At 35.3% G+C, this 19,891-nt stretch overlaps 1 protein-coding gene across 8 annotated transcripts in view; it reads left to right on the top strand.

Moving 5' to 3' along the window:
- Positions 1-19,891, top strand: part of LOC310895626 (uncharacterized protein C8orf34 homolog) — a 237,785-nt gene that overhangs the window by 156,042 nt on the left and 61,852 nt on the right. For 4 of the 8 annotated variants that reach the window (XM_083827128.1, XM_083827124.1, XM_083827129.1 and 1 more), the window contains 2 exons: positions 2,280-2,373; positions 13,120-14,437. In XM_083827128.1, the coding sequence (XP_083683254.1) occupies positions 2,280-2,373; positions 13,120-13,169 (144 nt within the window). In that variant the 3' untranslated portion in view covers positions 13,170-14,437. The other 4 variants (XM_083827125.1, XM_083827126.1, XM_083827127.1 and 1 more) reach the window with 4 other exon arrangements.

Here is a 19,891-nt window from a genome sequence, read left to right as displayed (position 1 = left end):
TGAGTGGACTTACAAGGTGCATGCTGTCACTTTTTCGGTTATCAGGACTTCTAACATATCTCTCAATGCCTTATCTATGCTTCCTAGTCTGTAATGTGTTTCAAAGATAAGAAGTCTAAAATACAAAAGCATTCAAAGTACAATTCAGAGTTCTTTATAAGTTTTGATAAAGTTCATGCTATAGCTCAGGATGATTTAATCTTGTTATAACGCAAATCTTAAATAATTTGGCAAGTACTTAACATATCAGCTGTGAAGAATTTTAATTTAATGCTTAAGACTTAAAATGTTCTGAGATTTTGTGGACAAGTTTCTGCCTCTTGGCACACATAATATTACAACGTTTTAACAGGTGTGTTCCATTATCAGCTCTGTTCAAGGCTGAATTGAATTATAGCAAAAAATGCTACCTAGAGAAATAGTTTTATTATCTCTATAAAACTAATAAATCAGGGCTTCAAATCCTTTTGTAGAGATACTTTTATGCATTTACTGTATCCTTTGGTGTTTTGTATAAATTGACAAAGGAATGTTGAATCCTGCTTATCTCCTTAGGATGGATTCCATTAAAGTGACACAATGCTGTGATAGTTATCAATAGTTGTAGAGATGAAAATACTACTGCCTCCCTTGTTTGCCATCTCGTTTTCTCAGCGCTTGGAATTTTACAATCACTTTTTTCATCCAGACAGTTTAAAGTGGTGTTCAGTAATATTTATTGGTCTGTCATTGTTAATACTGGGAAATTTCAGCTGATTTGAATACAGCACTGGTTAACACAAGGCCTCCTCCTAGTCACTGGAGTATAGAGCACAATTCAATGTCATAAGGACTCTCTTTTTGGTCAGGTACTTCCATTCTCTTCTGCTGCCTGGCTCAGTTCTTCAGTCTATTTTTGGAAGATTCAGCATGCTGACTAGTGCAAGAGCCACTTGCTCCATCTGCAAGAATCCTACTACATGAACCAAAACCTTTCCCCATTTCAGTGCTGCAGTCAGCAAACTTCTACTTTTCTTGAATAGAGAACAGTTAAAAATGGCAATACGTGTGTAAGGCCTGGGTCTGCTGCCTGAGCTTCCTGTTGGCTCATTGCGGCAGTTTTTTAGAAATTTTTAACAGGTTACTAACAGAGTTAACAATTTGCTTACACTAGGATAGATCTCAATTGAACAGTCTTCAGTTTCCAAGAACTGAGTAAAACAAGCCTAGTTTATATTTTTAAACCAGATGACCTAGCAATAAAAGTAATGCTGGGCACTGTGCAATACTATGAATACATAGATTCTTGAATACTTTGAATATGTAGGTTCTGATTTTCAGCTGATATAAAACGAGACAGGGCTGGTAGCCCCCTTTTCCATAAGGTGCTTATGAGAATCTGGCCAGTAATTTTATGATATCTGGCTGATGTTAGAGTTAACTTTTGGAGACTCAACTTGCATGTTTGAACTACTGTTGAAATGAAACAATGCGTTCCACTCTCATCTCTTACCTTTAATATTGCAAAGGAATCTGTCATATTATTTTACATGTGTCTACATGCTTACATGAATATGTGTCTATGGAAAAAATATTTTTATATACATACATATATACATCATGTAAAAAGGAGGTGATTGTAAGACATTTTTAAATAGCATGTATTCAGCTGGATATGGATTATTAACCATGTATAACATTTATATTTTGATGCTTAGAGTTTTATGGTATCTTGGAGACAAAAGTGTCCATAGCATTTTTCCTTCCTAGGCTTTCTCGAATAAAACTATAGGTTCTATATCAGGTTGCAGGTCCTCGTTCTTATGGGATTGAAAACAGGGAAAGTTCTGACAAATTGAAGTCTTGCTTAAGCAAATGATTCATGACATGTCTAAGCACGGTCCAAAAACTGCAGGGCCAGATAGAATATCTGCATTAAGATTTTGTTCTGTGTCACTGTATTTCTAAGATGACAATTTATATATATATATATCTGTGGCCATAGTAGATTCATAAATAAAGATTTATTGTTTTCCAGAATAAACAGACAAATAAACAGGAATTCAATTAAAAATAATAAAAAAAATAATAATAAATCTAGGGAGCTTATATAATCTCTACATTCTGCTTTTATTTCACAGAAAGAATCTTTTTTTCTTTCTTTTTTCTTTTCTTTTTTTTTTTTTTTTTATTGAAGGCCTTTTCCTCTCCGGTTAATTCAAACTAGAGTGTTTGCTACAATCGTCATTTATTAGTACCATTCTGTGTCACTTTATCTAAAATAGATCTGTTTGTGGCAGGATGAATTCTTACAACAGCTTCAGCTTACTCATCAGCCTTGGATATTGCCGAGTGACACAGAAAGTGAAGGAGTGGAAGCTGACCAAGACAAATGTAAGTATACTTGTTAGGTGATGATAATATGTCCAAAAAAAAAAAATCAAACTTTTAACTTCACTTTTACATATCACCAAGTCCTGCAAAGAAGTCATGCTTGTTCAGAGATTTTCTCATAAGTAGCAATTACTCATTTGTTTAACGGCTGAGCTTTATATGATTGATTTCCATAAGCTTTCCTACAGTCACTGAGCATTGACAAAATGATCACAGACCAGTTTACCTAGCTAAGTGAAACAATTTGTACTGATGTGTTAAAGTAGTTGTTCCAGAGAAATAGCATGAAGTTGAAATAGATGCTTTGTGTAGTAAATCTGTATTGACCAGGAAAAAAAGCAAAAAACAAAACAAAACAACAACAAAAAAGAAACAGCAGTTCTAAAAGGTAGAACCTTCTTCCTCATTATTTCTAGTTTGCCTTCATTCTTCTGAATTCCTCTGTATGAAAAAAATGTTCTTAATCACACAAGTAATCCTTAATTTCCTACACTCTTTGAAGCAGTTGTCTGATCATGAAAGTAAAGGTCAGCAGGATCATAACCTAACTGACAGAACAGGTAACAACAAGTAGCACACTATAAATCACAATACTTTCAAACTGTAGCAACTTGTATCTGGCTACAAGGTACCTGAAAATAATCTTGCTGGAAATGTTAAATGTTTTTCACATTTTCTTTTTACTTTGCAGTTGTTTTCTGATCTGAAAGGGTGAACATACAATTTCCATACATATTTAAGATGATATACTTAAAAAGAACAGGTGATTTAATCAGCATATTTAGAAAACTTAATACATGTGACTAAAAATTCCTTAAACATGCATAGTTAAAATAAGAAAAAGCCAGTCTCATCATGGAATCAAACAGTTGTGTATGGGATTCATAGTTAATGATAATCAGGCCAGATAAACAGGACATATTTTTAAATGATGCCACTTTAAGAAGATTTTTCTATTCGTATAGCAGTTTCACATATCCATAAATAGCCCAAGGTTTGACTATGAAGTTTCAGTTTAAATACTGAGATACTGAAGAACATGAGCTATTTTTTTAACACTAGTGTTAAAATGAAGTTTTATGTATTCAGCTGATTTTAGTCCAAAGCTGATTACTCTGGTTTTGCTTAAATCTGAACCTACCACTAGGGCTGAAGGTCAATATAAGTGGCCAAAGGGAGAGCCTGTCTGGTACCTGCCCTATCTTTGGACATGAATTTTCCCCTGTATTTTTCTCTAATGAATTTACAATCCCACCAACATTTACAGGACTGTCTGCACACACATGGACTGGTTCTAAGTATGTGACAGGGAGACTGATGCTTCAGGACACATCAGATGTGCAGCAAGTGTTTATTTGAAGCTGCTGTACCTGAATTGTGTGGGTGGGGAGATTTCTGAGCATCCAAGATCCTGTGCTATAAGATTCCAAGAATTCTGGGAGATTGATGCTATTGCCCAGTGTGAGAGAATAGCAAATTATAGGTTATAGTATTAAAAAGTATCAGTCCTGTCTCCAGATCAGTAGAGATTATACTTGCCTGAGTAATAACGTTTGTTTTTTTCTGGATCTGAGGGCACCAAGAACAAAGAAGGAAATAAGGTAACTGTAAACTATAGTTTCTTTAGCAAAGAGAGATCTGCAGTGGTAATCTACTCCTTTGAGACTGTATGTCTGCATAGTTAACTGCTGCATCATTTCTAGTTGGTCGGTCTTCCTACTAACATAACTAAAGTAGTAGAACAAGAATGTTTATCAGAGCAATAATTTATGTATCTGAAATCTAATATGACTAATGTTATTGACAATAACAATACTATCTTGCCTATGTGAGGGGGTATGCTAGTGACATAGGCAAGCAGAAAGTGCAGAACTGCCAATGCTGGCAAAGAGAACCTGGCAGTTCCCAGTTGTAAAGTGGGGTGTCACGGAGAGGCTTGGCATACTTGCTGATGCCAGTGCTTGCAGGCAGAGCAGCTGGCAAGATTGTGCATCATTTTTTCACTCTCAAGTTAATAAATCTGTGTGGATGTTGGGTGCATGTGATTTAGTGTTGAGGGGCCCAGGAGTTCATAATTTATGAGTCTTAGCAGAAGAGCTACGAAATTAATCTTTACAATAGCAACACCTGTTCTTTGACTCAGCTTTTAATAAATTACATGTGGATAATATTTACCACATTCTTTGACTACTTTGAGATAATAGCAGCCAGGTGTAAAGCTAGTTTTTGGTAGTGGAAAAACAATGCAAAAAGAGAAGATATGTGAGTCACCTTGGGTTCTTTTAAATTAATACCTTGTGGTTAGTGTTCCACAAGGAAAAGAATGAAAAACTTGGGGGGGGGGGGGGGTTGAAGAGTACCACTTTCAAATGAACTCATATTCAGGTGTTTAAAGAGGCTACTTTCAAAGCCAATGAATGATAATTGAAAAGATTTGGGTCAGTTTGGCATCTCAAAATCTCCTGATAAGCATCATTTGCAAAACAGATACAGCAGCATACACCTTGTCTTATGGAAATGAGTTCTAGGGTCTCAATTCCTAAAAATCAGACTTTACTTTCTAAATTCTTTAGGCTCTCTGACAGCATCTTAAAAATTATCCTTGTCAGTAAGATCCAAAGATAACTGGAAGTCAATCATTCTTAAAGTTTCCTATGAATTATAAGAAAATTTGAAATCAAATAGGTACTCATATAAAACAATATGAATGATTACAGCTAAAAAGATTTATATTAAAGAAGGAATGAAAAACATTGTAAGAAATATTGCCTTTTTTTTTTTATCATACCCTCTCCTTCTTCATCTTTATGTGCTTAATTATGTTTGCAGACTTATCTCAGAAAGAGAGAGGGAGTATATTTTTTGTCCTTGTAATATAAATGTTGTGATTAAAAAATAGGAACCAACACACACTTTAAGTACTTCTGTTATTTAATAAGTAAATCTCTTCTGCTTGCTAGATGTGTTATTCTTTGATATTCTGTACACACTGAGCAAAGAGGAGTCAAAAATATCAAGGCAATACAATCCAAAATCAAGGATTTGTGGCTGTTCTGTGATTTTAGTATGATTAAAAAAACCTGTAGAAAGGGACTCATGTTTTCTTCCTTAGATGTCGCTCTGGACACTTCCCCATTGTTACCTTTAGTAGTTTGCTTGTGTGCTGATTCTCTGCAGAGAGTTTTCAGAGGATGCATAAAGATCATTCTTGGAAAGAGAAGGGATCTGGAGAAAATATTTACCACTTTCACAATGCTTCAGTTTACTTTTGCCAAAGAACTCTCATCAGTTTTCTTCTTTACGGGGTACTGATGCAAGGAAACAGAAGAGCTGCATCTACAATCACCAGAGCATTTCTCAGACAGCTTTTATGTGAAGTTTCAAGGGACTGGCAAGAGTCAGCTTGAATTTTCCCTTGGGAACAGGCCCTAGAAATATTGCTGGTTGAGAAATTCTAATGCATCACCAGCTTCCAAGAACCTTGAAAGGACAAAGGCAGTCTTTTGCTGTAATTTGACCTACCATCTGTAGTCCTGGAAAGGACTTGCTGCCCAAGGGCCTGAATCTGCTTTCTTGAGTGCCTAAGTCAAGAAGTAACCCTCAAAGCAGATTTTCCCAGGCCCAAGAGCCCTGGGCACAGAGGATCCCTACACCGACAGTCAGTCCATTTGGCAGATGTGCACAATAGGTAAATAATTTAGGCTCTTAGGGAACTTGCTACTGGGTCAATCCATATTAAATATATACATATTTTTGGGTGCGTGTGCATGGGTGTATACACACATTTCTTGACCTGGTGTTGTTAAGGCATGTCAGTTGTGTAGTCATTGGCATGGTAAGTGGTTTGGCTACTATCAATTCACCCTAATTTCTGCTTTCCAACAGGAGCACTAGATACTCATTTCTAGCTCAGCTGACTGGATACAAGTCTTGTAATCTCACCTACTGATCTGTGACAAGAAATTAAACATTTAGCAATACATCTGCAAACTTTTTACTAAGGTTTTGCAGTGGAAAGTCAACTGCTAACAAGTAAAAGCTGATTGTTGGGAAAAAACTGTTATTTCCACCCCATTCATTCTCATACTAGTCTTGAAACACTGAAGTCAAAGACATTCTACTGATGACTTCAACAAGTATTGAGTAAAACATTCATTTTCCCATTCTGCACAAATGTCTGCCTAAGAAAAAGACCCAAAAATAAAAGTTTTTTTGTAGAATCATGAAATTCAGACCATGTTCCAGTAAAATTACAACCTTTACAATTATTGACTCTGGGTAAAATTCCTTCTGCTGAGCAAATTCACACAGCTGAATGGTTATTTTTCTTAATAAGTTATGAAAATAGGTGGTCCCAAGACTTGGAAAACTGCTTGATCAGAGTTGATAAAAAGGAGAAGTTTGCTGCTGGAATCTGACTGATGTGAAAGTTTCCTCTTACTAGAGCCAGGTACCACTCAGTATGAGAAAGAGTGACACCTTTATGATATTAACACAAACACATTCCTGTCAGTCAAATTCTGCTGTTTGTGTTTTTATTCTGCTCTGAAGCAGTATTGAAGCACTGGAAATTTTCAGTGGATAGGGTGAGGCTAGGACTTTTTCTCAAACAAGTAGACTAGATATATGACATAACAAATGTATTAGTTAATTACATGCCTGGTTAATAAGAACAAAATATATATAGTTGGAGACATTTCCCAGTGGTTAGTAAATTCACTGCAAAGAACCTTTTTCTTGTCCCGGAAGTGAATCTGTGTTCAACTTCTGGGAAACTTTAATTTGAGATTCCACATTCTTTAGAAGAAGCTTACTGGTATATTTCTTTCACCAAATATCTCAAAGGTGGTAATATAAACTAGAATTTAAGAATGTCAGCATGTTTTATCTCCCCATCCCATATAGCCTTCCTATGGAGTGCCATGATGCTTTTATGTGCTTGGTGTATGAGTCATTTTCCAAATTTTTCTAGACAGTTCCAGGTCTGCTTCGGAAGTGGAATACCAGTCAGGATTGATTTCCTTTAAATAGAATTTCTCCAGGCCTGTTGGATGGCTGGATGTCTTGCAACACCTATAGCTGAAGCTTAACCATTTCATGTAACAGCTTTTGGAATCTGAAAATGAGAGAGAAAACAATTTTCTAGCCTGGAACTTTTTCTACTTGTATTCAGTTATTTATAGATAGTGAAACAAAGTAAAGATTGACAATATTTCAACCAGTAGTTACATCACTCTTGAAAAGTTAGGGGAGAGTTCAAATGCAGCTTGGGACAGTTGGAATCAGACTCAAGGTTCCTAATTCAATTGAATGTGCTGTTATGGCCTTAGTTCATGTCACTTTGTTTCTACTATCAAATATTTGGTTTAATCTTGGAAAAGTTCCCATTGAACTAAACATTTGAGGGGAAGGAGAAATTTTCCATTCTAGTGAGAAAAAAAAATCTTTTATTTCAGTGCAAAAAGCTGTTTTTTCAGAACAGCTTCCAAACTTAACTATATATTTTTATGCAACTTGTATTATTATGGTAAACTTAGATTCCCAAATACATTTAATGTTATAAGAAAAACACTGTAATTTTTAAAAAAGACATAGAGAATTATCAGGACACACATTAGGTAAATTAAAAGCTGGCTTACCGAGGAATCAAAAAATAGAGTTTCTAATGGGAAGACATAGATGAATGGGGCTCATTAGTGCCTGATAGGTTTAAATAACCAGTGGGAAGGAGAAGTTGAAGTTATTAAATGATATGAATCCCCTGATATAATGGCCACATTCCAGTAAAATGCACTTTATTATAACCAGATGAAATATATTTGAACCAAATGAAATATATCTGGCACCAGAGAAATATATCTGTCTCTGCTGCAGAATAATGAAGCTTTGTCCTGGAAAGCAGTGACCTAATGGATTTAGGATGATCACAGATGATCATCTGAGTGTGTGCTCTCAGCATAATGCTGTAGCAAAAAAGGGTAGACCATTCCTTGAATGTCTAAAAAGTTAAGTAACAAAGCAATTATTCAAAATAGTATCACCTAAAATCTGCAGTTTGGATTGCATTAAAGATTGGAATTACTTGAGAGATTACAGAAGGTGATAAAAAATGACTCAGGGTTTGGGAAAACCTATTAGGAGTTTGCCTCACCTAAAGGCATTCAACTAGGAACCTAGGAGATAATATCTGTAAATAGATATTTAAATAAGAAAGACTCAACTCTTGAAACTGTGATGGAGGAAATTAATACTGTGTCTTAGCAGCCAGAAGTCCTAAGCATTGTAACCAAAAGTTAAGGGAGGCAATGAAGTTGGAGTCATCAAAGTGTGGCGATGGGGCTTTCTAAATGATAGACGTTAGTCTAGCTGGAAATTCTGTAGGCAGTGTGCAGGTATGTGAGTGATCAAACTAGATGATCACAGCAGGATTTTTTTTTTTCTTAGTGCCTGTGAATAGACTTATTAATTCTCATGGAGAACAGTCTAGATGTGCAATTTTGGTTACCTTCCTGGACACTGCATGTTAGGCATTGATAAAGGTGAGCAGGAGTTAATGATCATGCGTGTACATTTGTGCTGCTTTAATTTCTTCAAAAGCTGCCTTATATTTGAGTTTTCACACATTCAAGGTATTTCTCAGTCCTCCCAACAGTAGCTGGTGAACATCACACTATTACAAACAAACAAAAAAAACCTTATTCTTTACAGATTAAAAGTATGTTTTCTTACAAACACTTGAAAATGTGCATAACTGCATTTACATGTACACACATTTTTCTGATTTTATTCTTTTTTTTTTTTCTAATGATTTTAAACAACAAAGATTCCCTGAGTTGTTTTTATTATCATCATTTAGCCTTTGAAGTAAGGGCTGAATGAAGTAAGGGCTGTCCTTAGTGATTCAAAAATATAAAACCAGGAAATGTAAGAGTTTGGATTAATATTGACCATAATAATTAATTAATGAAATGATTATTAAATGATTATTAAATAAATAATTAATGAAATGCTATTAAGACTTTATTTCGCTCTGCAGTCATACAAGTATGTAAATACCATGAACATAATTTGTACTTTGAAAATTCTAATTATGTGAATGTTCAGTATTAAATGAAAATGTATATCATATAGTGCTATAAATACTTTGCTTTTTATTTTTGTTTTGTTTTATTTTTGTTTTAATTAAAAAACATTGTCAAGTGGTATTCTGAGCTTTTAGGAAATAAATTGTCCAAATTTTTGCATTCCACAGAGTTCTATGTCTTGTATAAACAACTTTGGATAGACGTATAGGTAAATTTAATAGATAATTATTCCTGCTCATCACTCCAAATCTGTACTGAACTTTATTAAAATTGTGTTCCAAAATACTAATACAGACAAATATTAATTTACATACATTACAATAAAAATACCTCTTTAGATGTGTATTGATATAGCAGCTACATATATTGACATAAGAACTTGTATTTGAATCATAAAGTGGTGTATGTCTTGAAACACAGGCTGTTTAATATCATCCTGTTAGAAGATTAGTCTAAAAGGTCAAAATCAAAATAATAATTTCTAGGAAAGTAAAGCTGTTCTCTAACATTAGTGAAACAATTTTGGAGAATAAAATAAATTGTTGGTTTTGCTGAGTAATCACTGGCAGACAGTTAATAAGGCTAGCCGTTATTGCAAAGAAATGTAACCTTTTAATGGGAGTGCAGTCTAATTTGCTGCACGTTGATGAAGGAACTTTAATTAAGTCACTTTATTTGGTTTTGACTATATCAGGTTGATAGACTTTTAGACTTTGCTTTTCCAAAACACTTGTTTTGTTGAGTGAAGGTAACTTAAACATAGCTCTTAGTGAAGGAATGTGATGAACAAAGAACTGATTTGGTTGAAATATCAATTAGCAAAAATAGAATATCTTTACTCAGATAATTCAGTCCTGTGTTGTGGCTCAGCCCTGTGGCTGCCCTGACATATGAGCTGCGTGAATCAGGAGGAGCTATGGAGAATATCTGAGAGTCTGACAGTGGTGAGCTGAAACTGCTTCAGCTGACATTTCAACCAAAAAAATGCTCACAAAAATACCCCCAGGGTTCTAGTGAAGACTCAAATGGTTATAACCCTATGAAAACTGTGAGGTACAAAGTCATCCTGTGGAACTGCATCTGGCCTAGAAGGTCGTATCAATGAACTGTTCGACTTGAGGACTACTCTGCAGACTTTCCAGCTGGAAGGAGCTGGCCATTTGTTGTCCTTCAAGTATTGGAGTATTGGAAAGAGCTAGGAATTGTGCTGATGATCTCATATTTTTATGCCTTTCTGGATTCCTTTATTTGCCATACTGGCTGAGTGCTTTCACTACAAGCCGAGAAGATCTTGCTGCAAACCAGTGTGTACTTTTTATTCCGTTTAATTGTCACAGCTATTGTTCAGAGATGTAGACCCCATTCCTCTTTCACCAGTGCCTTGTGTAGTCATTTACAGCAGTAAAGAAAGAGCACAAAGTAGCCCTGAAGTATTACCAAAACATATTGGACATGTTCTACACCTACTTTTCACTCAGTTTTCTTGAATGAAAATGACCCCATGAAGTGCAACACCCAGGGAACAGCAAGCAGGGAGTACATCCTTTTGCATTAAATAAGGCCTTGAAAGGCTCTTGTCTCCACAGCTGACTGATGGATTCAGCAGATGGGGTCAGATTGCTGCAGAAAACAGAATAAAAGTAGGATGATTGACTGTAATCCCAGGGTGCAAAAATGACCAGGGGGTGAAAGATCTATGAAAGTGTGTTTTTTGTGTTTTGTGTGTGTGTGTGTTTTTTTTTTATCCAAGTATTCTTCTGCTCTAAAAAATATTAACACTCCTTATTATCTTATTGCTGTAAATGTGTTTTACAAGGCGGAGATTCATTCTAAGCCAAAACTGTATAGTTTGCTCTTTTATCATGAAGAGGAAGGATTTCAAATTCAAGTAGGAAAAACTCTGTGATGGAAAAGGTTAAGATTTTGTAATGTACTCATAATAACTGACTGTTCTTGAGCTGTCAGAGAGCAAGTCCATGAATGTAGAGACTGGGGGAAAGAAGAGAGGAAGGTTGATCCTTGATGTGTGACTTCTGTTCATTTTGGTTAAATCTTGTTTGGCAATGTGTAATACCAGCCTAAGTGTTACAGCAGGATCTGGGGAATGCTTATGTTCTCTGTGTCTCATTTCCCTGATCTTTGAAGTGCGATGATGAAATGTGATAACTGACAGCAAAGCTATGAGAAATCACCAGTTAATGTTTCTAAAATGTGTCACAAGTGTAGGCCCCAATTCTAATGTCTGTCTGCATTTCTTTCTGCTGTGATTTCATTAACTTTAAGATGTCTGTAGTGTTTTCAGTTATTTTACTCAAGTAAATCAGTGTCTTGCTGCTTATATCAACCACTTCTAAATCATTGTCATTCTTTTTTATATGTCAGGGTGTGACCCATCTCACCTAACTCCAGCTATATAAAAGTGAGGAAGTATAGTCTAAGCTATTTGCACTCTGAAGCACATAGGAAAAACAAAGGGACTTCAGAGGGTAGAAAGAGATCTATCTTGCTGGGGGACTGAGCAATCCCATCTCACCCTCAGGGTGTCCATCTCTTGCATCTCCAGCCTGACTCCTCTATCTCATGTCAGCCAAATAAATTTAATTTCTCATCAGTCAAGAATTCTATAATGGATATGGGGTAGCATGGAATATATTTTCTGGCTAGCATCCCATTTCCTTCTGCAGCTAAGAAGACCACAGTCTCTGGAGTTTTTGCGGATAACAGTCATGAGAAGAATTTGCAAGTGAAACAGGCTTACATACATTTGCTTTTCTTTTTCCACCCTTAAGACAAATTTGTTACTTAAAGATCAAACTGTGACAATGCTTGTATCTCTGCTAAATGAAGTGTCTCCAAGGAAAACAGTTGTTAAACATTAAACATAAGTGATGAAAAAATATATATAAAGTTAATAAAGGGTAAGAAATGTTGCTAAGATTTCCCAGGCTTTATTTCTTCCATTTTGTTGCTGTTTTTTGCTTGTTTTGTTTTTGTTTTGTGTGTTTGTTTGCTTTTGATGCAGAAGTTTTCATGGTATGTGCCTTGCTATGTTGAATATCAGTACAGTATCCAATATAAAATCCAAGCTTATCACCTGGCAAAATGAAACTTAAAGATCCTGTTCCAATTGTACTTAATTGATTACCTGGAGATAATGGGAATGCTTTGTTCCTGCAAAATGTTTTTAATCTCCCAAAGGAAAGTTGCATATTTATATATTCAAAAAAAGTGAATAAATGTGAAGTTCCTATGCCTGATTTCCTTCAGTGTTTAAAGATGACAAGTTGAAGGCTTCTAAGGTAACTTACTCTACGCATTCAGCTGTGTAATTAAATGTGGTTGGGGTATTTATTTCCAATTTACAACCCTAGTTTTCTAAGTGGATCCATGTAATAGTTACAGTTGTGTCATTACTCTATTTTTACAAACATTTGAGGAGAGGGGTGCTTTACAGTCAGCAACATTTGCAAAACAGTCTATTTCCATCTGCGTGCGTAAATATTTGTAAAAGCTAAATTTCCATTTTGCTTTGGGGAAGGTTTTAAACCTGAATACAATCATAAATGAAAACATTACTATCTCAGCTTATCTGATTCATTATATTTACTTATTACAGTCACCTATTCTGTTTAACGCATTTTACATTATTCACTTTTTGCAGTGAGTATTATTTCTACAAAGAAGTGGCAGCAAAATCCTCCAAACCACTGAATAATTGGAACAAATAATGTAACTTAAGAAGATCTGGTTCACTTCTGAATATTTTAGTAATGAAAAAGAATCAAGATTCATCAAAATATTGATCCACGTTGTTTATTTAACTGTGAATTCAGCATTATGGAAAACTTTTACAAAATGCAAACACAGGGATTAGATTTTCCTGTTATCATATTTTGGTGTACATTAAATTTTAGCCCTAATTTCTGTGTTTTCTTTTTGATTTCACAGGTTTGTGAAATCAGTGGGATTGTTGAAGAACAATTTAATTAAAACAAAATTACAGTGATCAAAACTACACCTGAAAAAATGCTTTAGCTTATACATAATTTTAAATAAAGTTATTTTTCTAGTATCAGCAGTACATACGTGGAACCACTCTGATATGTGGATGCTGTAATGCACTGAATCAGAGTATTTACGGTGGTACAGTGGCCTTAGGAAAGAAGGGTAACTGTTGCCTTTTAGTATGAAGTTACTATAATGTTTTTGTTTAGTTTCTACCCCTGTTATTTTGGGTTGACATTTGATAAACTAAACTCTGCCTGACCAAAATAAACTTTACGTAGAGATTTTATGTATTTTAACTTGTCTAAGGTTTTCTACTCCTTATATTTTTGTAAGCTTTACTCTTTTTTAGATTAACAAACATGAAAGTATTCACCCACATCTGCCAATATGTATGTCCTATTCAGGTCTCACAGAGAACTAGCTGTTCGCTCATAGTCACCTGCAGAGAGAGGTCAGAAGAGGGAGTGAGTGAAAGAGTGTGTGTGCGGGGAGCAGAAACAGGTGTTGCCTGTGTCACATAGCTTTGTATGGAGTGTATCTACTTTGATCTTTAAAACAAATAAAGACTCTGTTAAAAACGGGAACATATCAATAACGAGTGGAGCATGCATGCAAAAATAAAGCACTTAAAGGACTTTCATATATGTGATAAAATATTATTTACCCATATGGCTTACTGAAACAAATTTGCTGTTTAAAATAAGCTAACTGGTGTATGCTGTGTGCTAGGAAATTTAGATGCTTTTGCACAGACATCAAATTAAGGGATGTGGCAGTTGCATTTACTGATTTCATTTATCTGTTAATTCTGTCCAGTATGTTTTCAGTTTCCTTTGTCTTCAATTATGTACGCTCGGTTCCTGTATGTTAGACATAATGATATAATGAAATTGCTTGCAACTATGAAAAAAAATAGAGTATGACAAACCATCTCTTTGTTTAACAAATAAAAATGAATTCTCTGTCATGAATGTTCCATAGCGTGAACTTTTTTCCTCTCTCACATACAGTCAGTGCTAGCACATAGAGTGTATGGTCTGGCCTAGTCATAAAAAAGTAAAATGGAAGATACTGCTGGGCTGCACGGGTACTTGCTATATGTACCATCATAGCATAGACTTCCTTTGTGTAAAATTTTTAACATACTGGAACCACATGGGAATATTCCCTTGAAGTTCATTGAAGGATGAGGTTTCATTGATTTCTCATCAGTAATGAAAATCTATTATGCTGTTTTTATTTCCAATATACCTGAAGAATCATTTGCATGTGGGAGAGTATGGTATCACTGATAAGTTATATTTTGTCAGTTTTCTGTATTAAACATTCTTGTAGAAATAGTATCTCCTTTTCATGGGTTATATTCTTCCTTAGTGGCCTGCATGTAATATTTTACCTTGACACTAATGAAAAGTATAAAGTAGATTTGCCCCCTTTTTTTTTAATTTTCTTTCTTTCTCTTTCTTTCTTTCTTTCTTTTCTTTCTTTTCTTTTCTTCTTTTCTTTTCTTTTCTTTTCTTTTCTTTTCTTTTCTTTTCTTTTCTTTTCTTTTCTTTTCTTTTCTTTTCTTTTCTTTTCTTTTCTTTTCTTTTCTTTTCTTTTCTTTTCTTTTCTTTTCTTTTCTTTTCTTTCTTTCTTTCTTCCACTTGCTTCCATTATTAGCTTAAATTATGAAAATATTTAATCCCTGGGAAAAAATCTCATTGAGTTCAGTGGAACTGAGATTGCCCACAACATTTTGAGAAAGAAATTAGGATTTAGCAGCATCTTAACTCTAGAATTTCTTGCTATTAAGTGCTTATGACCACATAAGGCAGAGGGGCAGAGGGGCTTCATTAGGAATATGTCTTTTGTTTTGTGTTCGTGTTTTTTTGTTGTTGTTGTTTTGTTGTTTTGTTTTGTTTTGTTTTTTTTGTAACATGTCCTGAAACTTAAGACAAGCTTTATGCTTGAAGACAATATAAATCCTGCTTCTGGTCTTCTGAGCACAAAAAACTTTTCAATTACAGATACAGTGTATACCATCAGCGCTCAGAATAATTAATAACTGGGCAAGTGTGAAATGTGTGCAAGTGTCACAAAGCGCAACAGGATGGGTGACATTGATAGTAGGGTGATGGCTGGACCAGATGATCTTGGAGGTCTTTTCCAACCTTAATGATTCTATGATTCTATGATTCTATGACTTTTGAGTGGTCCAGTTGTAAATGTTGTGAAGTCTTGAGCTCCTGAAATTTGGCTTTTCTTGGGACTCATTGTTTTTCTGGGACACTTTCTAAGCTGAAAGGTGGACAATAAAGGTGGACATGAAGATTATATCTTTTTTCTTTTTTTTTTCCTCATACTAAAGCATACAGAAAACCCTACTTTTTTTTTTTTGTTGTTCTAGTTCTCACGATTTTGACATGATCTCATGATTTTTGTTTAAACATTTGTGGTTGGCACTACTCCCTGTAAAGTGTATGGAAAGCAGTCTTGGCTGATAATAGCACTCAGCCCAGCAACCACTGCTGACATTGTAGAGGAGAAGCAGCCACCTGGTACCCTGATGGCAAACAAGCTGGCAACAAAGCGTAACAGGGCAGCAGAACTCCAAGGAGGAACTGAGATGTGCTTAATAGGAAACAAGCAGCTGGTCTTAGGGGCTGGGGAAAATAAACAGCAGCTGGGAAGGCCATGCAAAAGGCAAGTGTGATAAACTTGTTTTCACCTTTGAGCTGTGGGAAGCCTTACTCATTTTCAGTTTGACCTTTTTGGCTTCAGGAAGCAGTTTCCATTTGTCAGTTGCTTATGGAATAAACTTTGCCTCCATGGTGCCTAATTGAATTGAGAGTCAGCTGTGTGAGTTCTTCTAGTTAATTCTTCTCTAGTTGTTTGGCAGGAGTATCAAGGTGGTGTTTTTGTTTTGTTTTGTGTGTGTGTGTTTTTTTTTTAATTCTGCACCAGGCACTTCAAAGTCTTCACAAAAAGTTCAGTATAAGATGTGTAGAAAAATGCTTCTCTCTAGCTGTATGAAACAGAGTAGGTACAATGCTTTTCGGAAAGATACTTCATGGGTCATTGCTGATGTTATTTAATTACAGCTTTTTGATGGAAAATGAGCCATGATAAATAGATATTTTTTTCCTAGCCATATGTTTACGTCTTAGTTTTTAAATGCATTTACTAATTCAATGATGTAAGGAAATTGTACTCTCAATAGTACTTTTTAATGAAAAAAATACAAACATTATATCTCAGTTTATGAAAATGCATGTAGCTTGTCTAATAAACAGCTGTCTTTCTTTCAAAAGCCAATTTATTTAGAAAGAAAAAAAAAAAGGTTGTTATAGCCATATGAGATTCTGTTGCTTCTTTTTAAGAGCTTCACACCCTTGATACATTATCTGGATCATTAAAGCAACCTTACTGTATCTCTATTCATTCCAATAACACAATAATATTAATAGATTCCCTTCTCTACTGCTCATATCAAGTAACTTTATCATTTGGCATTCTTAACGGAATGACTTCTTGCTAGCCCAGTGTTTAGCTCTGAGATTTGTAGGTCTAGCTGAGGGAGAAATGGGGAAGAAATTTTCTTTTCAGAAGTTATTAAAATACAAACAATTTATCTGGAATATTATGCAGTGGAAGATTTCTCTGAGGAAATCCTTATCTTGAAAACTTAAGTAAAAATTTAAAACCATTTACACAGCAAGCAGCTGTACTGTTCACATACAGTATTAGCAAAAGCTTTTGGCCCTGTGGGAGTACGCTTCCTAAAAATGTGACTTTATTTGCAGCTTAGGTCTCTTTCTCCTGAGTCAGTAATCACAAAAGAGAGAGGGACATTTGTTTCCTGCTCCCTGGAGTATTGCTTCAGGTATGCCTACATTTCAGCTACAGAGATAACTAGCTGAAAGACGGGGAAATCCTATACTGCAACATTTAAACTCAGATATGTATGAACAAAATGAAAGCTAACGCGTTTATGTGACAATACTATTTCATTGCTCTGGCTGTATATGGCCATACTTTACATTTAACCAAATGATCTATTAATGTAAAATACAGAAAAGCTAACCATGAAATTATCATGCTTTGAGTAACTTTCTATGCCTAGCTCCAGACTACTTCCCACCAAAAAAAAAGATGCCTAAAAATAGACATTTGGAGGCAGGTAGCCCTTCGTATGCTTACAGAAGTTTGGTTCCCCTTTGCTTGTGGCCCTTGACTCTGTTTGGATTAGGCAGTAGCTAGTTAGGCAATGAATGTGCATTGCTTTGTAGATGTTTTTGTCCTTCACACTTTTAGCTGAAAGCACAAAAGCTTGGGGTCAATCTAGAAAAGTTAAAACAAACCACTGCTCTGACATTAGCTAACTTAATGGGATATTGGTGAAATGTTAGCCAGATTAATTTTAGTAATTTTTGTTACCAAATTTCTGGTTAAAAAAAGTCACATTGTTGTAAGTTAGAATTCTCAAACACGTGTCTGTTCTTTATAACTTTTGGTTGCACTTTTGTTTCCTAAGATAAAACTAAAACGTAACCAAATAGAACCTAGTTTTAAGGCATCATCAAGTGAAAACACTGTAGTGGATGTTAAGTTCAGTTCAATTAGCAAAGAATTCTAGTGGTGTTTTTACTTACACAAACAGAAGAAATGTATAAATTTGACCTTATTGAGAACTGTTATTTAACCTACAAAGTTCCACAAATATCTCTGTTCCTGGAAAATGGCAGTAATTTAATGACTAATTTATGATTAAGTCTTCTATTGTAGAATTTGACACAATCTCCAACTAATGTATCTTTTATTGTATGAACAGAATCTGCGTATTCAAGCTTCACGTGTTACTTGTGATTAATTATTGGCCAATTCTTGACAATGCTTCTCGATTTGAAACAAGTGGGTAGAATTACTGAACAAATGTTTTCTGTAGATTCATGGACCATTTTCATGGATTCATTTGGGAGCATGGTAGGGATGGAATGTTGTTCTGAGTTGTGAGACAGAAGAAACCTTCTTTTTGCCCACCAAAGACAACTGTATTACAACACTAAGGAGACACCACAGGAGAGCAAACATAAGTCGTTCCTCTTGTGACTTGACTGCTGAGCTACTGATCTAACCAGGGTCCTCCTCTTCCAGAAATGTGCACATATGTTTGACTACAGAGAGAGTGTAATAGGAAATGGATTTGGAAAGAGCCTCAAGATATCATTTAGTTGCTAATCTTGAGGCAGCATAACTCCAGCTAAACCATTTCTGACAGATGTTTGTCTACTCTGTTCTGAGAATGTCTGGAGATGGAGAATTCACATTCAGGCAACCCATGATGCTTCCTTATTCTTATCTTTAGAAAATCATGTATCCAAGAGCTTGTGCTTTTGTTTCACAGGACATGGTCTTCCCCCTTGAATGTATTCTTCACATTCTAATTGCTTTCGTCATGTTTCATCTTTGATAACATTGAGTTCAGATGCCAGCCAAAACAATGTAGTGAAATACTGGCCCTGTAAAATCTTTTGATTTTTTTTTTTTATGATTTAAAATGTGGCCCAAATTTCACACAAGTGACATGGATACAGTTACTGAAGAAGCATTGCCACAGACCATGAGGTTTGTCAAACACTGACAACAGGACTTGTGCTCTGCAGGGTGCTTATGTTGCTGCTCTGAGAAGCCCTGCTTTTGCACTGGAAATCACACATGATGAAACAGCAAAGGGTCATTGAAACCTCCATGCTTCAGTCATTGTAGTTGTCTCCAAGAATTGCATGAGGAATTCATGAGTGAATTTCAAAAACTTGCCAAAATGCTCCCTGGGGCCTGATAAGTACCGTAATTCAAAATCTTTCCATAAGTGCCTCCAGAAATCATTCTGTTCCTATTGATGTGTGTAATCCAACACCTACACACCCACAACTCCAGGTTTAATAAAGTGTGGGGCCCTTTAGCTGAGATTCCAAAGCAACTATACTTCCTATCCCCCCAGGTGATGCTATGTTTCTGTGTCCAGAACACATTATCTGTTATTGACTTTTCATCTGGACACAGATCTTGCAGAATTTAAAATATTTTCCTATGAGTATGTGTTGAAAACATCTGATGGGCTTGCCTAGCGTATTGTGATACATAGGCCTTTTGGGAGAGACTGTAGCATCAACCTCATCCATAATTCTCTGTCTGCTCTACCCAAAAACAGTAAGCTATTTAAAAGACAGAGCTAAAGCTTTTGAGGTGAAAACATAGTCAAAACTCCAGATAGAGACGTATACTCACTGTTTCCCTGTAAAAGCAATTAATTCACAATATGACAAATTAAACTTTATCTTCTGGCTCTTGTTCTATATGCTAAATGTTTGTAGAGAATAATACAATGTTCAAATTCTGAGGCACTGATTTTTTCAGCTTTCAGAACAAGTTTAACTCATTTA

This window comes from Anser anser (genome assembly GCF_964211835.1).
Source record: "Anser anser genome assembly, chromosome: 2".
In the NCBI taxonomy this organism is placed as follows: Eukaryota; Metazoa; Chordata; class Aves; order Anseriformes; family Anatidae; genus Anser; species Anser anser.
This window is presented reverse-complemented; position numbering and strand designations above follow the sequence as displayed.